The 22,492-nt window shown below is 38.3% G+C and overlaps 1 protein-coding gene across 1 annotated transcript in view; it reads right to left on the bottom strand.

Moving 5' to 3' along the window:
• Nucleotides 1-2,772: 2,772 nt before the first annotated feature.
• The window catches only part of CPA3 (carboxypeptidase A3), a 32,118-nt gene continuing 12,398 nt past the window's right edge, over nt 2,773-22,492 (bottom strand). Inside the window, exons 4-11 of the mRNA XM_003416213.4 lie at nt 20,560-20,662; nt 20,354-20,455; nt 19,034-19,135; nt 17,206-17,316; nt 16,019-16,109; nt 14,386-14,588; nt 12,528-12,612; nt 2,773-3,886 (exon numbers count right to left, since the gene is read on the bottom strand). Of these exons, the coding sequence (XP_003416261.1) occupies nt 3,699-3,886; nt 12,528-12,612; nt 14,386-14,588; nt 16,019-16,109; nt 17,206-17,316; nt 19,034-19,135; nt 20,354-20,455; nt 20,560-20,662 (985 nt within the window). The 3' untranslated portion in view covers nt 2,773-3,698. The remainder of the gene's footprint in view (nt 3,887-12,527; nt 12,613-14,385; nt 14,589-16,018; nt 16,110-17,205; nt 17,317-19,033; nt 19,136-20,353; nt 20,456-20,559; nt 20,663-22,492) is intronic.

Below are 22,492 nucleotides of genomic sequence, written 5' to 3'. Positions count from 1 at the left end.
ACTTACTAATCTGTAGTACACAGTTTCACCTGGGTTTCACCACTTTGTGTATCCTTCTACATACACTTTATGGTAAAAATCAGGTAAAATCGTGCATTACAGATTGGCGAGTAAGCACAATTAAGCCCATCCATACCTCGCTTACGGTAAACCGGTGCATACCGTGCTTACTGGTTAAACTGCCCCTGGAGATAAGCATGGAGGCAAAGAATGGGTAAGTGCCTTGCTGGTTATCATTCAGGAGGGAGATTCAGGATTCTGTCCCTAAACTCCTGCTTTCTAGCTCTGTGATTTTGCAAGGTTTCCATCCGTGACATATCTGGAATTATTATGCCAATTGTTCTGGGCTCATTGCATCAGTTAAGATTAAGTTTGGTTGGGAGTAGCAGTGATCTGAATGGACAGTGGCTTGACCAAGGTGAACCTTCATTTCTTTCTCACATTCAAGTACTAAGGCAGATGGTTCAAGCCTTGATTGACAGTTCTGTTCCGTGAAGTCTGCAGAGATCCAGGCTCCTCCTATGACTTTCTCTGCTTCAGTTCCCAAGGTCATCTTATGGTCCGAGATAACTGCTCAGCATCAGCCATCACAATTGCATTCCAGCCAAAAGGAAGGAGGAAAGGATGAAGCAGGTCCAAAGTGTGTGAGTCAGAAGTCTTTGAAGTTAGCTTCCTAGACTTTGCCACATGATGCTTTCTCTTATAACTCCGTGTCCAGAACAGCCCAACAACCATTTCTATTTGCAAAGTATTTTTGGAAAGAGAGTCCTTATTTTGAGTGGCCATGTGCCCAGTTCAAAATTGGGAATCCTATTACTGGATAATAAAGAGACCTTAGAGACGGGGCAACTTCTGGTCTCTAAGGTCCAGGTGGTCAGGTACAGTTTCTGGACTTTATTAGAGTTACCCAAATAGATACATGGTCAACTAAGATTGGTTATTACTTTTGTTTTGCATTATTATATCCTGGAAAATTCTACATCAATTCAATACTACAATACTTCATTGTAGGTTTTTGGGACCAATACATATTCTCCTTTAGAAAAACTGTCATTGCATCTTCTACATCAAGAGTAAATGTTAGTTTATAGTATGAGAGCAACATGGTGTAATCAAGGAGAGTGCTCTGTCTTTGACCTTTTCCCATGGCCAGGAAAACCAACACCCATCCATTTGGGATGGTCAAAATAATTTAAGCATTTTTGCAAGTACAGGGAGGCTAGGGTAAAAAAAAAATTTTTTTTTATGCAAATACAGAGAACTTACGTGTTCTCAGTGACATATGGTTAATTTCTCTGGGATTACTTGGTTTTTTCATCTTAAAAAAAAAGGCGTAGGTGTTTGTGTTAAATGAGAGGGAGAAACTCTTGTCTATGAGCCTGATGTTCATCTAGCTAATTAGCATTTCGTGGTCATAGAATGTATCCAGTGTGTTGGGTGGGAGAAGGTACCGCTGATGTAATATTTTAAAATCAGTCTGAAGTCAGAATACTCACTGGAAACTCATGAATTTGTGTTAGTAAAAATATTCAATATGATGCTTAATTTTCTCATGTAATGGAGATATGTGACTCAGACAATGGACCACTGACATAAAATTATAAATTTTCAAAATATGAAACAATGCTCTTCAAGTGTATTTGGTAGTAACAAAATTAGAAAAGGAATGAGGTTTTAGAAGTTTTTTTAAATGAGATATATTGTCAAGAATATCGTTAGAGACAGCACAATTTCTAAATTGGTTACAAAGCCCTTTTACTGATAAATGAGAAATGACAAGGGAAGAATTGTAGCATTGGCTACTTAAATGTTCTCATACAAAAAAATGAAGGATTTTTTAAAACTTTAATGTAGACATTTTTCTTCACATAGTTATTTTAATTCATTTGAAGTCAAAGAAGCAAAATACCCTACGATGCCGTTCAAAAACTATGCAATCAGGATAAGAAAGAACCTTTTTAAGATGTTTTATTTTTTAGCCATTCAGGTTGGTTTCCTCAACTGAGAAAAGAAATATAAAACTACTTCATAGGTCAAATAAAGTAGTGTGGGAAACTTTTGTGTCTTTTATGAACTTAATATTGGATGGACAAAAGACAGTATTCAACAACTGGGGACTATCCCCCATCTCCTTCCCCTAAAAATCCAGTGGAATTAAAGATATTTATATGAATTTTAGGGTTAGAATTTATTTCAACCTCTCCTCAGTTGATGAAGTAAGTGTGAATGAATGTATAATTCCCATATAGCACGCTTAATGGAACAAAATTTATATTCCCATGTTCTGAGCCAGTTTGGAGTGCTAAATATTTAGGTATAGATATATATATTCGTATAAAGAATGATTTAATCTCATAACGACGATGTTTTGCCTTTTACTTTCTGCACTCTGTCACCTTCCCCTTCTCCAGTTGTAAAGCAATTTTGTTAGCATGTATTGGTTTTCCCTCAAAAATTGTGTGCAGGAAATTTTTACCTACTTCGTGACTATCAGAAACACCCTTTGTACATTTGATGGAGTCCTTTTTTAACGGCTCTCTAAAGGATTCATGAGGAGTATCCCTGGGTATTTGTTGACTTGGTTTCTCAGTATCTTTCAGGATTCTCGAAAATTGTATCCAGAGCGTTCTCAGAAATAAATCTATGGGAAGTCAAGGAATTTGCTACTTGTCCCGCAAATTCTGGCCATCTTTGAAGTGGGCATTTGAGTTCAGAATTTCTGGAAAGTAGATTACGCCATTGTCACATAATCAAGGACTGAGGAGTTGAGGTGGGGGTGGTATTTTATAAAATTGTCTTAAAAAATGGGATTGTAGACAGTGTAAAAGTAACAAGTTGCTCTGAATGCTCTTGGCCAACACGATTTTCTCTAACTTATGTATACATTTCCAGGCTTCTTGTCTGTTGAGAAAGTAGGGGTCAGAGCTGACAAGATTGTCTTAACTATGTCTGTAATTGCCAAGAGATGTTTTGACAGGTGGTTTCCTCCGATTATGGCAGGTTACATTCAACTATTTTGAATTTAATGTATTACGTTGGTGAGAACTGGATTGGTTGTTTAAAGCACTGAAATTTCCTTTATATGAGCCAGTTTATTTCCTGCTATAACATCCTTTTGCTATTGTGAAGATATAAACAATATCTACTTCTATCAACATAGAGATAAATATTGGCAAATTACATTTTAAAAATTGAAGATGCTCTTTCTTATTAACAGACTCAGTGAAAGGCACTAAACACGTGATTATTACTAACAGAGAAATGCAGAGAATACGGTTTTTCAAAAACAGAAGTTACATTTTTAAAACTTTGAAATGCATTTTATATTTATTATATCAGCACACAAAATGATGAAGCCAACGGGCCATAATCTGATTCTGGAGAAATCGAAGGTTTTCATTTCTTTCCTGGTCGCCACTGCATAGTACCTTTCAAAAGTACTCAAAGTAGTACTATCGGCTAAGTTCAAACTTTCCTTGGAGCAAGAAAACGTGGGTAAAAGCATTCATTTAAAGCTAGTTTGTTAAGGTGCTAGTAAATGCAAATAAAAGCAAACAGAAATGACATAATACTCAGACGAGCAAGAGAAGGACCTATTCATGTGGTGTGGAGACTGCATCCGGGGATAGTTGACAGTTGTGTTTCCATGAAAGCACAGAAATGGATTAATGGACTTATCCCAAACTGATAATAATCCTTTATGAAGCATGCTTGAGGATATACTTGGCAATAAATTCGACGGCTAGCATGGTCTCTTTACAGGTTGACTTTATCTGAGACTCTGGAAGGAGAAAACCAAATTTGCCTTTATCTCGGAGCTCAAAGGCAAATGTGTGTTTGATGCCCAGATCGTAAGCCCAGTCTAAAGAAGAGCCTGTTGTTGGGTCTGCAAAACATAAGCAATAAATATTTAATTAGAGACAAATGCTAATATTCTCTCAAAACCGAAATTCACTGGTGCAAAATTAGCGATAGAAAGTAATTCCACATATAGTCAATTGCAGTAATAAATGGGAGTATTGGCCTGAATAGTAGAGTGTCATGTACAAAATAATCCTGGCTTTGGAATTCACCATGCGTTTTAAATATGTGCTATGTCCTTTAAATTACATTTAGGTTGGGTCGGTACTAAATTGAGTTTATATTCTCTGAGTACACATTGTTGTAGGAGGAAGTGGTTGGAGCGAATGAATGCAAGCAGCAGAGGAAACCAAGTGTGGAGAAGCCACTGGTCACTGAGAACCCACCAAGGAAAGCCATGTATAGAAGCTATACTGCCTCTTGTCTGTAGTTCAGATCTCTTGCTATTCACATTATTAGGATAAACTATTCTATAGTTAACAGATGAAAAAAGCTTAAATCAGTTATTTTAAGGAAGCATTCAATCCCCTAATCCAACATTTTCAGGTCAACTTTTATGAAATTTTACTAAGGATGTTATTATTTGGTAAAAAGATTGAAAACAAATACACATATAGTGGTTTTACATTCATGTATATTATATATGGAAACCCTGGTAGTGTAGTATTAAAGAGCTATGGCTGGTAACCAAAAGGTTGGCTGTTCGATTCCACTAGGCATTCCTCGGAAACTTTATGGGGCAGTTCTGCTCTGTCCTACAGGGTTGCAATGAGTCGGAATCGACTACTGCAGTGGGTTTGGTTTTTGGGAAAATTTCAGCCATTATTTCTTCAAATATTTTTCAACCACACTGTTTTTCTCCTCTCCTTCTGGGACTCTGATGACATGAATGTTAAATCTTTTGTTATTGTGCCACAGGTTCCTGAAGCTTTGTTCATTTTTCCAGTATGTTTTCTCTGTTCAGATCTGGTGAATTTTATTGTTCTATAGTCAAGTTCAGTGATTTTTCCCTCTATTGTATCACTCTGCTATTGAACCCCTCCAGTGAGTTTTTTTGTTCAGGTTACCGTATTTTTCAGTTCTGTGATTTCCATTTGGTTCTGTTTTATATCTTGTACTTTGATGTGGGTTTTCTGTCTTTTTCATTTGCTTCAAGGCTATCTTAATTTGCTTTTTATCACATTTTGTGGTGGTTACTTTGAAAATCATGTAAGTCATCTAAGTGTTGGTATCTCTTGATCTTCTTTTCTCATTTAAGTTTGATTTTCCTCGTTTTGGGTATGATGGGATTTTTAATGATATTGTAGACATTTTGCCTATTGTGTTAAATCTTACCTTAAAGTTTCCACTTTAGCAGGCAGTCACTCTGTCTAGGTTTAGCATGGAAGGCGTGGCCTACTTTCGTGGGCTGTGGTTCTGATAACGGTATAGTTTTCAGAGTCCTTACATTGCTATTTTGGTCTGGCTGGTTTGCCTAGTGCCGCTGTGGCTTCCATTGATCGCTACTGGTATCTCTTAAGGATGAAAAGTGTTTTCCCAGGCTGGGCACCTGGTCCCTCTAGATGACAAGTGGGGTGCTTTGGCCTGTGAGGGCAGAGTATGGTTCCCCGGTGGGAAAAATGGAAGCAAGAGAAGGGGCCCAAGGAAAGAATCTTGGGAAATATCTATAGGTTTACCTTATTTTTGGGAAACGTCTACTGTTAGAAGCAGTCAGCAGAGTCAGAGAAGAAAAGGAAAAGAAAGCCAAGAGAGTGTACAGTCAAGGAAGTCAATCAAAGGAATGCCCAGAATTTTGGGTGTCAACAGGGTCAAATGTTGCAGGGAGTTTTTGGAGCATATGATCTGGCTTTGGTGATCAAGAAGGCTGCCATTTTAAGCTAGGGTTGGGTTAGCCTCAGTAGAAATAAAACACGTAAAGGTAAGAGATACGTAGAAAAGGAGGTAGGGTAAAAAAAGACGTGGGTTTTGCATGATGATTTAGAGACTGCTAGACATTTTAATAAATTTGGTTGGTTTCTAGCTGCTCAGCTTGCCCTTTACAGTTAACTAAACTGTTGTGATTTCAAAGGGTTAAAGAGCGTGCATATTCCATTTTAGAGATTTGCTTTATGTGAAATTTCTCATTAAGATTAATAGCGGTGATTGAGAACATATGTCATTTGTGATTTTTCATAATTGTGTGGTGTTGTTGAATGCAATACATTTTCTTTTATGCTGCTACTTTTTTTGTCTTCTAAACCTTAAATGTGCAAAAAAAAACTATATTAAGACATAAAATAAAAATATCCAAAGTTTTTACTCAAAGAACATACAGCCTTGCATCATTACAGAATTTAATTTGTTGAACATGATATTTAGCCCTTTACTTATCTCCATGTGTACCCACTAAACTATGAGTATATATTTGTAAAATATAATAACAATCACTTTCCATACAGCAGGCACCCTTCTAATTGCTTTACATGTATTAGCTCATTTAATTAATTCCTTTCATGACCTTATAGGTATCCAGTGCCGTCTTACAAATGAGGACACTTTAGGTACAGAAACATTAAGTAGTCTGTGCAAAGAAATGTAGCTAGCAACGGTGGAATCAGGCTTCTGTCTCAAACCCAGGCTCCTTTCTCCAGAGTTCATGCTGCTAACTGTAGTAATATACCAATCTATAGGTCACACACTACAAGGTCTTCATTGAGTTCTACAAGGTAATGCTTTTTTTGTTGTTGTTGACAATATATTCTTAATATCATCCACATTTAAAAAACAACATTTCCTATTCCTTTCAAGGCACAAGGTTAGGTGCAGGGAACTTGATGTAAAGTAAGCAAAACAAGTTGAAATAAAACTCCACCTAATGAGGAATCACCTACCGTTATGGTGCAGTGGTTAAAGGGACTGACTGCTAACTGAAAGGTCGGCGGTTCAAAACCACTAGTGGCTTAGTGGGAGGAACATGCGGTAGTCTGCTTCTGTAGAGATTTATAGCCTTGGAAACCCTATGGATGTCACTATGAGTCGGAATCGACTCGACAGCAATAGGTTTTTTGGAGCCCTGGCGGCACCGTGGTTGGGTATTTGGCTGCTAACCAAAAGGTCGGCAGTTCGAATCTACCAGCCGCTCCTTGGAAATCCTGTGGGGCAGTTTCTACTCTGTCCTACAGGGTTGCTATGAGTCAGATTTGACTCGGGGGCAACAGGTTTGGTTTTTGATTTAATGAGGAATCTGGTTTCAGCCCAAAAGAATCCATATAAAGTGATGCTGATGACTCCTGTATGTCCCATCCTCTACCTTTGTGATACAGCACTTTCTAGAAAAGCGTATCATTTGTTAAAACTATCGTGGACATGCATTAGACATAGTAACCTGTACTTTTATATCAACACTTAGTGAAAATTCTATCTGAAGCAAGAGCTCAAGCCAGAAACATTCAAAACTTCCTGGTTTCAAACACATGAGCATACTTCGAAATATTTTTTTCTGCAGGTTTGTTGCTCCTTCTTGTGATCTCAGTTTAAATGTCTCTTAAGAGATAGAGTTTGGGTGTTAGATGTTGTGAGCTACAAATTCAAGGTCTTGGTTTTCTCCTTTTCAATGTGTAGAGTGCTACAGAGTAGTGAAGACAGTACTGGGTTGCGAACTAGGAGCAGGTCTAGCCATTTGGGAGTATGGGGCAGGCAACAAGAAGGACACTTTGAAGTCAACTTTTTAATTCATAATTTGACTCACAGATGGACAGTATTAATGATGCAAGCTACTTGGTTCTTAACCAATTCAAATAACTCTTCTTGCTAACTAGGTACTGTGTTCAGTTATTTCTAAGAAGGTAAAGGATTGGGTGTGCTGTCACTATGCAAATATAAGCATTTCGCAATCTTTAAAAATCATTATTTACGTTTTTGTGCCATCTAAGTTTTGCTGCTTTGGGGAAAAATAGAAGGTATACCATTTTGACTTTGATCTGGAGGGCTGCATTTTTGTTCCTGTTCTGCCCCCAAATGATAAACTCTTTCAGTATCTCGTTTCCACACTCTATAAAATGACAGGTTTAGGCTAGATCACTGATTCTCAACCCATCATCTTAGAATAGGTTCGAGGTACTTTGAAAAAATGCCAGTGTCTGGGCCCCACTCAGATCAATGAAATCAAAATCTCTGGGGTTAGGGCCTGGTTACCCTTGTTTTTTTAAACCCCTCTAGATAATTCTAACTGGACACTAGGCTTGAGAACCATGGACTAGCTCATCTCCTAGTTTTCTCCCTGGTTTCACATTCTATGCTTTTAAACTTCTCTGCTGTATTTGTCTTAGGGTCAAATTACAAACATATTTTTTTTTTTCTGAAGGTCAGAGGTCACCCTGCAATTTGGATTTAAAAAAATGTTTCCTCAACCTTTTCTGTCTCTATCAGTGTGAAAATCAAAGAGAAAAATGTAGATGTTTTTCTCAAATCCAAACTTGTTAAGTAACAATCACAATACTGGAATGACTAAACTTTAATCGTGGGGTGCCCTTATTTTCTATTCTTACCAAGTCATCCACTCTCTTACCCCCTGCTTTTCATGAATGTTTGATTAACATTCAGTCAGATGCTTTACTAAAGCAGTCACTCCTAGAAATTTTGAACATTTATCAAGCTGCTGCAGCCCTGTATGGAAGAGACCGTCCTTTCCAACTCCAAATTCCTTTAAAAATGTTTTAATATAATACAATACAAAATTAAAAAAAATCACTACCCAGTTGTACAGAATAGTAATTCCTCTTGACCCTATCCTTCCTTTTGTCTTTGCATTTTGAAAGTGACACAGGATGGCATGGAGCTATCATTGTTTGTTGTTGTTGTTAGATGCAATTGAGTCACATCTGACTCAGCAACTGTCATGAGTTGAATTGTGTCCCCCCAAAACATCTGTCAGCTTGGCTAGGTCATGATTCCCAGTATTGTATAGTTGTCTACCGTTTTGTCACCTGATGTGATTTCCCTATGTGTAAATCCTATCACTATGATGTAATGAGATGGATTAGGGCAGTTATGTTGATGAGATCTACAAGATTAGATAGTGTCTTAAGCCAATCTCTTTTGGGATATAAAAGACAGGGGTGAGCAGATAGATATAGGGACCTCATACCACCAGGAAAGTAGTGCCAGGAACAGAGCGCGTCCTTTGGACCTGAGGTTCCTGCGCTGAAGTGCTCCCAGACCAAGGGAAGACTGATGACAATGACCTTCCTCCAGAGCTGACAGAGAGAAAAAGCCTTCCCTTGGAGCTGGCGCCCTGAATTCGGACTTCTAGCCTACTGGACTGTGAGAGAATAAACTTCTCTTTGTTGAAACCATCCACTTATGATATTTCTGTTATAGCAGCACTAGATGACTAAGATGGTAACCCTATAGGACAGGGTAGAACTACTCTGTGGGGTTTCCAAGAAGAGGCTGGTGGATTTGAACTGCTGACCTTTTCATTAGCAACTGAGTTCTTAACCACAGCGCCACCAGGGATCCTATTGTTTGCTTGGCCATCCCAGTTGGTATGAAACTTCTTTGAGAGCAGTTCCTGTGCCTTAACTCTTCTCATCTGTCTCTGAAAGCGCCTGAGTGCTGAGCTACTAGGTGGGCGGTCCGTGAGTTCTTGTTCATTAGGCATGATGTGGTGCCATACTCTTGTACTCTCACATTTTGCATATGTATGATGATACTCTTTCCGTGCTATTGCCATCTACAGAGTTTGTTCCTGTTTGGGGCTCTTTGCCACGAAGAACGACTTTGTGTTCTTCCTGCTTAGAATAGTTGCTCTTACATCATGAGTGGATGGCTTATCCATCCCTGCTATTTATTAAGTAGGCTGCCATTTTAAAATGATCTTACATTTTTTCTTCCTGTTCTTTACTTTGTTCACTTGTTGCCCATTCATCTAGGTGGATGAATATCATCTGTTTTGAAACTTTATTGTCATCTACTGTATGTTTATTGAGTCCCCAGTACAGCTATGTTACAGCAAGATCTGTTTGGACACTGGGGACTGGCTGTGTCTCTGTGCTTTCTCTTGGGCCCTTTAATAATGAAGAGCACTTAATAGGTAATTGCTGATAAATTTTCTCTAGGAATGTGACTTGTGTACTTTTAATTTACCTCTTTTGTATACGCCAGGACTTCATTTTTACTAAGCGAGTTCACAGGGATTAGTTCCGCTATTATTCCATGCCCTGCAATGTGCTAGATTTTATGGGGTCCATCTTATATAGAAGAGATTGGAGGCATAATCCTTGTACTTGAGGAACTAACAATTTTGCTAGGAATAAAGGCTTTGTGAGCAGTTTCACTGGAAATGTATAAAGTTTATGACTAAGAACTGACGTTGTGATTTGGTGGTTTACTGGTAGAATTCTCACTTTCTACGGTGGTTAAGAGCTACGGCTGCTAACCAAAAGGTTGGCAGTTTGAATCCACTAGCCACTCCTTAGAAACTCTTATGTGGCAGTTCTGCTCTCTCCTGTAGGGTGACTATGAGTCAGAATCAACTTGATGGCAATGGGATTGGTTTTTGGTTATGTGGGAGACCTGGCTTCCATTCTCAGCCAGTGCACCTTATGTGCAGCCACCACCCATCTGTTAGCAGTGGCTTGCATGTTGCTGTGATGCTGAATAGGTTTCAGCTGAGCTTCCAGACTAAGATGGCTAGGAAGAAAGGCCTGACAATCTATTTCTGAAAGTTAGCCAATCAAAACACTGTAGATCACAATGGTGCAATCTGCAACTGATCGTGTGGATGGTGCTGGGCAAGGGGGAGCATTTCACTCCATTGTCCATGGGGTGACCATGAATTGGGTGCCAACTCAATGGCAGCTAACATAACATTCCCAAACTAGGCTCAGCAGGAGCTTGCTAGGAGAGTAGACATGACCTTACCCTCCATGATCTGAATTAATATAGTAAATTTGAAAATAAAATTATCTTTCATTGTGGGATAGCCAACTGAATTTATTTTAGTTGACTGAAAACAGAAAAAACACGATTATTTTAGCTGCAAAAACCAAATAGTTAGGCAGTATGCACAGTGGTCAGGATCATGGACTTTGTTCTTGGTGAAATCTGGGATCGAGTCCCAGCTCAGCTAGTTACTAATATCTCATAGGGTTGTTACGAGGATTGGCTGAAATTGTGAAAATCAAGGGCTAAGCATGGTGCCTGACTTTTAAAAAAGACTCATATACAATTGCAGATAATATTTAGTATATAGTAGAATTTGGCACATTGTGGCTGGCAGCCTGTTTTTGTGAATGAAATTTTATTGTCATGTCTATTTGTTAATATATTATCTACGGCTGCTTTTGAGCTTCGGTGTCCTAGTTGAGTAGCTCCAACAGAAGCCATATGGCCAGCAAAGCCAAAATTAATCTGTTATCTGGCCACTTGTATATAGAATAAGAGATAAGTAAACTAAGGCCAAGAAATCTGTCTATTAATTCAAAAGTGCACAAAGACAAAGAAAGTCTAAAAATAGTGAATTGTAAGAAGCGGTACTGAGATGTTAAAACAGAAGCAACCAAACTGGAACCTTGTGGCTTCCTTTCTTAGTCCACTGTCTTAGCCGTCTAGTGCTGCTACAACAGAAATGCCACAAGCGGATAGTTTTAACAAAGAGAAATTTATTCTCTCATAGTCCAGGAGGTTAGAAGTCCTAATTTAGGGTGCCAGCTCCAAGGAAAGGCTTTCTCTCTCTGTCAGCTCTGGGGGAAGGTACTTGTCATCTATCTTCCCTGGTTGAGGAGCTTCTCAGCACAGAAAACCCAAGTCCAAAGGATGAGCTATTCTTCTGGCTTTTGTTTCTTGGTGGTATGAGGCCCCCCCGCCCCGTCTCTCTGCTCAATTCTCTCTTTTATATCTCAAAAGACATTGACCTAAGACACACCTAATCTTGTAGATTGAGTCCTGCCTCATTAACATGACTGCCTCTAATCCTGCCTCATTAACATCGTATGGGTAGGATTTACAACACATAGGAAAATCACATCAGATGACAAAATGGTGGACAATCACACTGTACTGGGAATCATGGCCTAGCCAAATTGACACACATTTTGGGGGGACAAAATTCAATCTATATCATTCAGCATGGAGTTATACATAAAGATTTCAGTTGAACATAAAGGGAAAGGGAAGGTGAGAGGGACAGGAATCTGGTTTTACACGACCAAAGTGGCTGAAGCTGGTTGTCTATTTTCTTACCTAGATGTAGAGAAAAGGCTCTAGTTGCACATAGACAAAGCCAAGGAAGAAAGAGTTGAATTAAAGTTAAATGTTGGGGGAAAAAAAAAGTATAAGGAGTATAGAGCCTCTCGAACAAATTCTTGTTCTAGTTCTTGTGAAGATAAAATGTTGTTGCAGGTGGCAGGGTACAGGGAGACAGATGAATCAAATGGCAAATTTGTCTTCGTTTAATAACTCCTGTTGACTTTGCTATCTTGTAGTACAAATTCTCCACCCCCCCAAAAAAAGTGGAATCTATCCTCTAGATTTGCATATAACTCAGACTCTCCTTTGAAAACTAGATTTTAAATTAGCAATTCCGGACATTCTAACCCTAATTTACTAATTCGATAATTTTCTTTAATATTTATAAAAAAAAGAATTAAGGAAAAGGACACAGTGAATAATAGAGAAAAACTTACACAGTATTGATGCTGTTGGGCCATAGACATAGCGGGTCTCATATCGGGTTGCTAGAGCATCAATGCCAATCTTTGCAACTTTGGCCTGGAGAGAAAGGACGCTTAGAGCAGACTAGTAGAATACTTTTTTTTTTTTATGCAAATGACATTAATTTACAAGGGATTGAAAAAGTCAATTTTACTGGTTATTTGGCATTTGAAGATCTAAATAAATGGTTAAATAAGAAATTTATTTTCAGTAAAATATTTTGTCATTGTAAAGAGTTTCTCTTTGCTACAAGACTTTCTTCCACTTACCTGATTTTAGCATGCCAAGGGAAGAAAGATGGGTGACTCGTCTTTAAAATAGTTCTGTTAAATTAGGGCTTCTCTTTCAGAATGGCATTTTATGACCTTTAATACACATTAGTGCTTTGTGCTACGAGAATGACTGTTGGAATTAACTTCAGTAGAATATGGTAACTAACATATTTGCACTCCAAATGAATGATTTTTTTTTGAAGATTTATGTATATATATAAAATGTGTAACCAATATATAATTTTTTGCTTAATTTGTGTAAGAATGCTTATTTTATTTAAAGTGGTTTTTTTTTGTGTGTGAATATATGTATTTTTTAACCACTTAATGCCATTTTCCTAAAAGTAGATTGCAATTGCCTTGCTATATATTTGCATAAACTAAACAAACTCATGGGTTCATATTTTCAGCTAGTTTGGTTAAACCAGTGACTCTATGGATCACATTTTATTTGTATATTTTCTTCACTTTACATACACGGGTGGTTTTAATGACTGGTTTATATCTCTGTACCAACTCAGAATTAAATGCTGCTGTGATTTTTTTTGTTTTGTGATGCCTGCAGTTGACTGAGATCAGAATGACAATTGTGACCTTTAAAAAAAAATTTTTTTTTCCTTTAATTAAATGAGGCAGTATTTAAGCTACACCTTTTACTGGACGTTCTATAGTTGTTGGCTAACATGGGAGCTGTGAAACAGAACTTTATCTACTATATCTCTTTCCTTCTACCACAGTTCAAAATATCCATCCATCCATCCATCCATTCACCCTGTCAGTTGTTGTGATTCATTGGAACCCAAATGTAGAGTTTTATTTATTCAATAGGCTAATATGGTGGGATTAGCTTTCATAGAAAGGAGAAGGATTCTTAGTGAATCATAGTTCTGGAAAGACAGCATGGTCTTAGTGACAAAGCCTCACACACATTTCTAACGTTCATTCTTTAGATTGATATCGTTTCTATATTGTTTACTCCCTCCAAACCAAACCCACTGCTATTCGACTCATAGTGACCCAGTAGGGTTTCCAAGGCTGTAAATCTCTACTGAAGTGGACTGCTCCATTTTTCTTCCACGGAGCTGCTGGTGGTTTCAAAGTGCTGAACCTTTCAGTTAGCAGTCAATTGCTTTAACCACTGCTCCATGAGGGCTCCTTCTGCATTGCTTAGGAAGGTGGAAATACAACTGAATCCCTTAAAGCTGTTGTCAGGGGGATAGGGCTAGTAGATGTTTTCGCTTTTCTGTTAGGCTTTTGCTGTGTGTGGTTTTGCAGTATGACCCATGGAAAATGTTTAACTCCACAAATGATCTGTGTAGTGATAGGATTCTACTCTGGAAGGTCAAGACATTGCTTACCATTTTCTTAGAATCACATTTAATGGTTTTATTTTCTGTACACTTCAGTCAGTTGAAAAGCTAAAGATTACAATTTTGACTCTGTTGGTTCTTGGGCATTAAAATTTGAAACAGTTCAACATAACCTATGCTGTTAATGAAGAAGAGACTGAAAGCCAATGGTGGTGTCAATGCATAAACCACAGATTTTTTCTACCTACCAGGTCCTTGTGATTAGGTGTCAGCTCTGAAGTGTATCCATAGGGAAACAGCAGCATCTGGGAGTAGGAATGGAAGGTGATGTAGGCCTTGATTGATTTCAGGTGGCTTCGAATGAAGTGGGTAACAGCTTTCGTCTCTCTCTCAGACTCTGGCGCAATGCCTCGGTAGGTGTCACCACATGGGTTACTGGTGTTAGGAAATGCTGCAGGAGGACATGAGTGGATGAGATCCCAATTCGCTCTCCATCAGTGTGGCCCCGTTCTTTTCCAAGGTGGATTCAGAAAACGCTTTAAACCTTTTAGCCTCCCAGGTTCACAGGACATCTTCAATGTCACTCTTACTTACTCTAGACTAACTTTGCTCACATATGTCGGTTTGTAATGGACTTGTTGTTAGGTGTCATCAAGTCGATTTTTGACTCATAGCAACCCCATGTGCCTGAGGAGAACTATCCCATAAGGTTTGCTCGGCTGTAATCTTTGCAGGAGCAGATTACCAGGTCTTTATCCCATGGAGCTGCTGCATGGGTTCAAACCACTAACCTTTCAGTTAGAAGCTGAGCACTTAACCATTGTACCACCAGTGCTCCTTGTAATGGATTTAACCCACTGGACTATGCTCAGCCTCACTTATTACCCCTCCCTTTACGAGGGTCACAGAACTAATACATCAGAAGCAACCCAGGAGCTGGAGTCAGACAGCCCCAAGTTCCAATTCAACTCCAGCCCTTACTAGCTGGGGACAGATGTAAATGTCATTTCCCGAGCTTGAGTTTCTTCCATTTGTTTCAGCAGGAAGCTCTCAATTGGGATAGCAGCTTTTATCATATTTACTATGGGAGAGTAGAATTAAAAAGCTGGGGTGATATTTTCAACAAGATTAGGTAGAGAAAAACAAAATGGGATAGTATTAACTTAGCCTTGAATGTCTGCAGCCGTGAAGTCACGTTAGCGTAGGGAGTACAGCGCCACCTGATCTAGCAGGTCTCTGCTTCTCAAAATCTCCCATTCATTGCAGTCCTCTTTGCCCTTTTCATTTTCTTTTCCCAGTAGGGCACTAAACATCTGAGGAACTGCCAGTATGTTGGTTTTAGCCACTGAGTGTTTATCAGCTTTTACCACCAGGAAGAGAACAGGACCTCTGGGTTGTACCTGATTTTTAGCAAGCTAGATGTATCAAGAAAAAGATGGCTTGAAAAACAACACTCTCACACACCACCTCCTCATACCCCTGTAGCAAAACATTTGAAACTCCTCTGTGTTCGTGATCATTACCTTCCATTTTGTAAATGAGAAAATTCACACTCAGGGAATACCTAAACCAGTAAAGCCAGTTGCCACAGAGTCAATTCTGACTCCTGGTGACCCCATGTGTGTCAGAGTAGACCTGTGCTCCATGGGATCTTTGGTGGCTGATCTTTCAGAAGTCTACCAGGCCTGAGGTGTCTCTGGGTGGACTTGAACCTCTAACCTTTTGGTGAGCTGCCAGTAGCAGCTGAGCACGTCAATAGTTTTTACCAACCACGGACTCCAGGGAATACCTGTCTTTACTGAAATGAGTAGGTGGTTAGCTAAAGTTGGTGTTCGAACACTCTTGAGAGTAATTTTCCTGGAGACCAAGCCTGCTACTCACAGTTCCAGGAGGCGTTAAAATTCCTGTTGAGGTCTGTGCCGATGCACCTGGAGTTCCGGTTCTTGGAACGATTTTTTCTCCACATGCGGTTCTGCAGGATTGAATGATGGAAGTGCTTATGCAAGATCACTTGGCATTTTTCCATTTGATTATTTCAGATTCTCTCTGCAGGTATCTACAGCTTTATCTGAAATTTAGCTAGTTAACTTGAGACCTTTTATAATAAAAAGGAAATATTGCTTGCTCATAATTTATAATATTTTCAGACACATTGTTTCTTATATTTATATTCTTCAGCCAAAATAATTCAGTTTGTTTGGAAAGCTAGTGAATAGTTCTCAGTATTGGAAAATGATCCATGGTGTTCTGAAATTACCCATGATTGAAATTATGACCTCGTAACATCTTTCAGGAAACCCTGGTGGTGTAGTAGTTAAGTGCTACAGCTGCTAACCAAGAGGTCAGCAGTTCAAATCCACCAGGTGCTCCTTGGAAACTGTGGGGCAGTTCCACTCTGTCCTATAGGGTTGCTTTGAGTTGGAATCGACTCGACGGCAGTGGGTTTGGTTTGGGTTTTTGGTAACATCTTTTACCATTTGGAGATTCAGATATAATACAAGTCAAATTGTGAACATTTTGAGCACAATTTTCAGAAAAGAAATTCATACGATAGTATTTTTCTGAAAGTTTGGGAGGAATCTTATTTACCAAAAACGGGGAAATAAAAGGATTACGATAAAAGCCAGCCAGCCAGGTATCTGTGTTTCTCTTCTATTTTTTTTTCTTTTCAGGGGAGTACAGTGATTTCACCTCACATCCTTTCCCAGTGACTTCTGCTTTGAAAGCAATGTGCCTATTATGCCTTTAAATGACTTTTATTCTTAGAATAAGCTTTTCTATATCATGTACTCATACATTTCCTGTATAATTACTGCTTTAAAAATTTTATTTCTACATTATTATCCTCAGTAGCAAATATTTTATATGATGTCAGATTACTTGAAGGACATCTAAGTCACTAGGAAATCATCCTTGCTTTAGTCTGAATTGAGGTTTTTAAAAATATACTTTTCTGAATTGGAGTTGACTAGTTACACGAACATTACACTTAATGCATAGCAATTGATGTGCGTAAAGTCAGTAAAACAATAGATCATATAAACGGAAACAAGAGTAGAGAATAGTACCTGTGTCCATGACCAGATATACCCATCAACGTTGAAAACAGGAAGAACATAAAAATTCATTTGGTCCAGGAGTTTGGTCATAATTTTGTTTTTTCCATAACTTTTGGTTGCCTGTAGGGATAGGGATAATTTGAGCCATTGGGGTAGCATTTAGCTACTATGTAGAAAGCTGTGGTTACTGTCCTAATAACTATTCTGCCTTGAGTCATTTGCCAAGGTCACATAGGTGGATTTCAAACATTTTTTTCCTTTAAATTGCACAAAAAATAAAAGATCCATACAGATGACAGAACAAATAACACTTACTTAGATTAGTGAAAACAACTGAACAGAACATTTAAAAGAGGCTCATGTAATTATTGAAATGTGTGGCATCCCAAGCATAGCGTGAAGATGCATTTCATAGGAAGAATGGAAGCCAAGTGGAAAATGAGCATTACGATATGTTTTAAATTGATTCTCTCCCTCTCATTTGCTATGTAGATATATATTGGCTCTGTAAGTATGGGAATACGGAGAAATTGGAGGGGATTTAGAAAATAATCATGACTAGAATTTAGAATTTTATTCTATTAATAAAAGTACTCACGAAATCATGGATTGGGCAGGCAACTTTTTTCTCACATCTGACTGAAATTTCTCTAATTATCTGGACTTTCTGTGGCTACCTACAATCTCACCATTCTTGGAAAATTTCTTCCAGGTACATCTGCACCTGTAGCCAAAAGATTTCTTGTGTCCCTATAAAGTGTGTTTCTTTAAGGGCTAAGAGGAGCCCTCGGCCTCCAGCTGGGAGAGCTAAAACAACCGCAGGGAGAAATCAATTCTACTGGCAAATTCTTTCCTAGCAAAAGTATCCAAGCCCAGAAAGCCGATGTCATGCATATCCTCTCAGCGTGTTGTGTGCAGAAGCTGGAAGGAAGACAAAGTTAAAAGACAGCAGGAGTCAGAGCACAATAGAAATTGAGTGAGAGGAGTAACAAAGGGGTCACTCATGAGCTGGACTTACCTTTAAAAAGTTAGCTTTCGCTGGCAAAGGAAATTTCAGCGTGAGCGTTACCAGTACTTGCATGGTCAGTGAAATATCTAAATGAGAACTAACGGTCTCTGCTTTGAGCTCACTGAAGAAAGTTCGGATTTATAGGTAGAACTAGAAGATGAAGCCCCTGGGTGGTACAAATGGTTAAGCGATGGGTACTAACCAAAGGAGCACTGGTGGTGTAGTGGTTAAGAGCTCGGCTGCTAACCAAAAGGTCGGCAGTTCAAATCCACCAACAGCTCCTTGGAAACCCTATGGGGAGGCTCTACTCTATCCTGCAGGGTTGCTATGAGTCGGAGCTGACTTGACGGCACCCAACAACACCACTAACCGAAAGCATTGGTGGTTTGAACCCACCCCGAGGCACCTGGGAAGAAAGACCTGTTGATGTGCTTCTGAAAGATCACAGCCATGAAAATCCTAGGGAGCACAGTTCTATTCTAAAACACATGGGGTCACTGTGGGCTGGAACTGACTTCATGGCAACTGATACTGTTTTTAATCTGAAGATGGTTTCAGATTTACCATACTTCGCTGTAGAAAACTTTCATATTACAACCCAAAAGAATTACTTTTAGACTCATAAACTGTCAGCTGGAGTTCAAGAAGTTTGAAGGAAGGTGTCAATTTTATAAAAATTGCACCAGTGAGTGAAATCCTGATCATTTATTTTCTGACAGGACCAAATGTGTGCTCTTGTAGTTAAGTGGAAAGGGGTGTCACCACTGGGTGAAGCGCTGGAGACTTGCCAGTCAAAGGAGAATTGCAAAAGTGTTCCGATTCACTTACCTGATAGACAAACCACTGGCAGAATGATGAGGAGACCCATTCTCGTGCATGGATGCCGCAGTCCATAAAAATAGACTTATTTCTTTCATCCTGTTTCCCAACCTATTTAAAAATAAACTTGAGATATTATTTTACATGAATTCACACCTTGACCTCATGTTGTCCAATAACTCACTCATATTCTCTTCAAAGCAGTTCTTTCCCCTGCCCATTGTTGGATGAGTAACTGTGTATGCACGTATTCTCAGGAAGGACCATGACACATAGCCTGAAACGCCTATGCATAATTCATAATCTGTTAGATAGTGTAGTTTTCAAAAATGTTTCTTAGTGTCAGAGTTACTTTTAGGATTTTCTTAAAAGTCACAATCTCTTGTTTTTCTCATCGAATTGCTAACATCCTTTGGTCAGAGAAATAGATTACAAAGCCACTTTTGCTTCTGCCATTTGCTTTTTCTGTTTGGCTTCATAAACTGGGCACGTTTAGCCTGGAGTAGAGAAAATTCTGTAGTTGTGTTTGGAGTGGGGAGGAGAAGGCATGGTGGAGAGTGGCCAGATATTTGAAGGACTGACATTTTGAAGAGAGTTTACATTTGTTTTGGGTGGTTGGAGAGAATGAATGGGTGGGAGTTCAGGGTAAGGAAAGACTTCCCAGTTATTGGAGGGCTGCTGCAGGGAGCAGTGTCTTTGGATGTAGAGAAATCCAGCAGCAGCTCAATGGCGATTGTCAGCCCTGTAATAGAACGGAATCCCCCGTCAATGAGGGGTTGAAATAGTTCGCTTACTCTTCTGGGATCCTATTATTCTGTAATACTTAAATTTCTCTCTTCTTCATTTATCAATTTAACTGAATTTTAATAAGTGGAAACTGTTTTTTACACCAGGGAATTCATATACTCTTGTAGAGAAAGATATGGGGAGATATTACATAGCTTATCTACTGTGTGGGAAACCCTGGTGGCATAATCGTTTAGTGCTGCGGCTGCTAACCAAGAGTTCAGCAGTTCGAATCTGCCAGGCGCACCTTGGAAACTCTATGGGGCAGTTCTACTCTGTTCTATAGGGTCGCTGTGAGTCAGAATCGACTCGATGGCAGTGGGTTTGGTTTTTGGTTTGGTATCTACTGTGTAACCTTTGACAAATGGTTCACCACCTAAAACTACCTGTCACTTCCACCCTTGAATAGACATCTACAAGTTAAATGTTCTTCAAAAGAGACAGACTTCTTACCATATCTAAACTAGCCCAGTTGTGTCACAAAGTAATTTTTAAGCTCATCTTTTGAAGATTAATTAAGGATCATTCTTGAATTATTTTTACCTTGAGAACATAGAGTGGATTTTCTTCAACAGTCGTTCCAATTTTAATGCGAGATACCATTTTAGGGTGCTTATTCATCATTTTTTCAGTCCATGCGACGATCTTAGGAGCAAAACCAATTTTAAGGAATTAGAATAAAAGGAAACTGACAGCAAATGTTGAGGGTGACTTTTTTTTTTTTGAAGTACAGGCATTTTATGGTGTACCTTGTCCCAGTTATTGTATTTTGCATAGCTGTGCCTGCCTGGGATATCTTCTTTAACATCAAACTGTTTCTCAATCTCTTTTTGCAGATCATGAATCAGGATTCTGTTTGAAAGAGGAATGATAAAATACACATTGACTAGAAAAGGAAAACACAGTTATCTTTCATTTGCAGAAATTTTCTCTTCCTTTTCCCCTATCTTTGATCAAGTTAGCCCTGTCTCTTAAGGAATCTTCTCTAGCTATCTCTCTCAGACAGTCATGTGTCTAGCTTCTGATCTCCTCATTTATCTTGTGTTGTGCTGTCCAATATGGTAGCTTCTAGCCACATGTGGCTAGAGAGCACTTAACATGTGGCTCATCCGAAAATAGAGATTGCTGTGCCTGTAAAATGTATACTGAATTTCAAAGACTTAGTATAAAAAAAGGATGTAAAATATCTCAATAATTTTTATATTGATTACATGTTGAAATCATAATACTTTGGATTTATTGAGTAACATAAAATATATTGTTAAAATTTTCTTCACCTGTTGCTAACATTATTGCAATTGGTCAGTGTTAATCTATAAGCAAGGTGGGGACCCTTCTTCAAAGCACCCACACACACACACAAATACGCACTACACAGGTAACCATGAATAGCCTCATCTACCAATCTATAGATCATCCCTTATAATTTCATACTTTGAGATCTGGGGGCACTGTGGAAATTGAATGCAAACTTGCGTGACTTCAAAATGACCATTTTCAAATACCATTGCTATTACATACACAAGTATTTTTAGATATTTTTTCTGTTTTGGGATTTTCTGTCTGCTCCATTGATGTTTTCCTACTTTTATGTAAGAGCCCCACTGCGTTTAATTATAAGACATTTTAATGTTGGATAAAGTGTCTCTTTCTTCTTTTCAAAATTTTCTTGAATGATTTCATCTGTTTTTAGTAAATGCTTGCCAGAATAATTTTGTTAAATTAGAAAAACAAAACACCTGAGCTTTTGACTGGAATTGCATTAAATTATGAATCAATTTAAGAACGATCTTATTTTTAATAAAGAAACATAATACAGCTGGCCCTTTCTATTCTTTGGTAAAATTGTGTATATTGTTGTTTATTCATAGTTTTTTTTTTTTTTATTACTTTTGCAAGTAGCTTTTTTTCCATTACAATTTTGAACTGGTTATCATTCGTGTATTAAAAAAGCTATTGCTTTGGTTATCCTATTATCCACTTTATTATGCAGTCTTTCAATAGATATTGTTAATATCTATTAGCCACTTTAAAAACTACATTTTTACTTCTAAAACTTTTTAGTTATGCCTTTAGGGTGTTTTGTGTAGTTATTTCTTCTGCAAATAATTATACTTTCTACTTCCCTTCTAGTAACTATTTCTTTTTTTCCTTGTTTTATTGCTTTCTCTGAATAATGGTAAATATTAATGGTGAAAGAGGGTATTCTTGTTTTTTTTCCTGACTTTCACAAAAATACCTCAAGTATGATATTGTTTGACATTTTAAGGTTACTATGCAGTATGTATTGACACAATCAAGTTATTATTGTCCATTGATGAAGGGGTGCAATTAATTTTATTGTTAGATTCCTTAATACACTATATATTATGTTGCAGCCATAGGAGATTTGGGAAACCGTAGTGGCATAGTGGTTAAGAGCTCGGCTGCTAACTAAAAGATTGGCAGTTTGAATCCACCAGGTGCTCCATGGAAACCCTGTGGGGCAGTTTTACCTTATCCTATAGGGTTGTTATGTGTTGGAATTGACTGGATGACAACAGGTTTGTTGTGTTTTTTTTTTATAGGAGAGTTACTGACACCTTCACAAAAAGCCTGGTTCTTTTGACTTAAGACATAGTTCTCCAGAGCTGAATTTAAGAAATAACTCATTGGACATAAGGGGAAATGGCTCCCTGGAAG

The sequence above is a fragment of the Loxodonta africana genome, chromosome 23 (assembly GCF_030014295.1).
Source record: "Loxodonta africana isolate mLoxAfr1 chromosome 23, mLoxAfr1.hap2, whole genome shotgun sequence".
In the NCBI taxonomy this organism is placed as follows: Eukaryota; Metazoa; Chordata; class Mammalia; order Proboscidea; family Elephantidae; genus Loxodonta; species Loxodonta africana.
The sequence above is the reverse complement of the archived record's forward strand: the minus strand, read 5'-3'. Positions and strand labels throughout refer to the sequence as shown.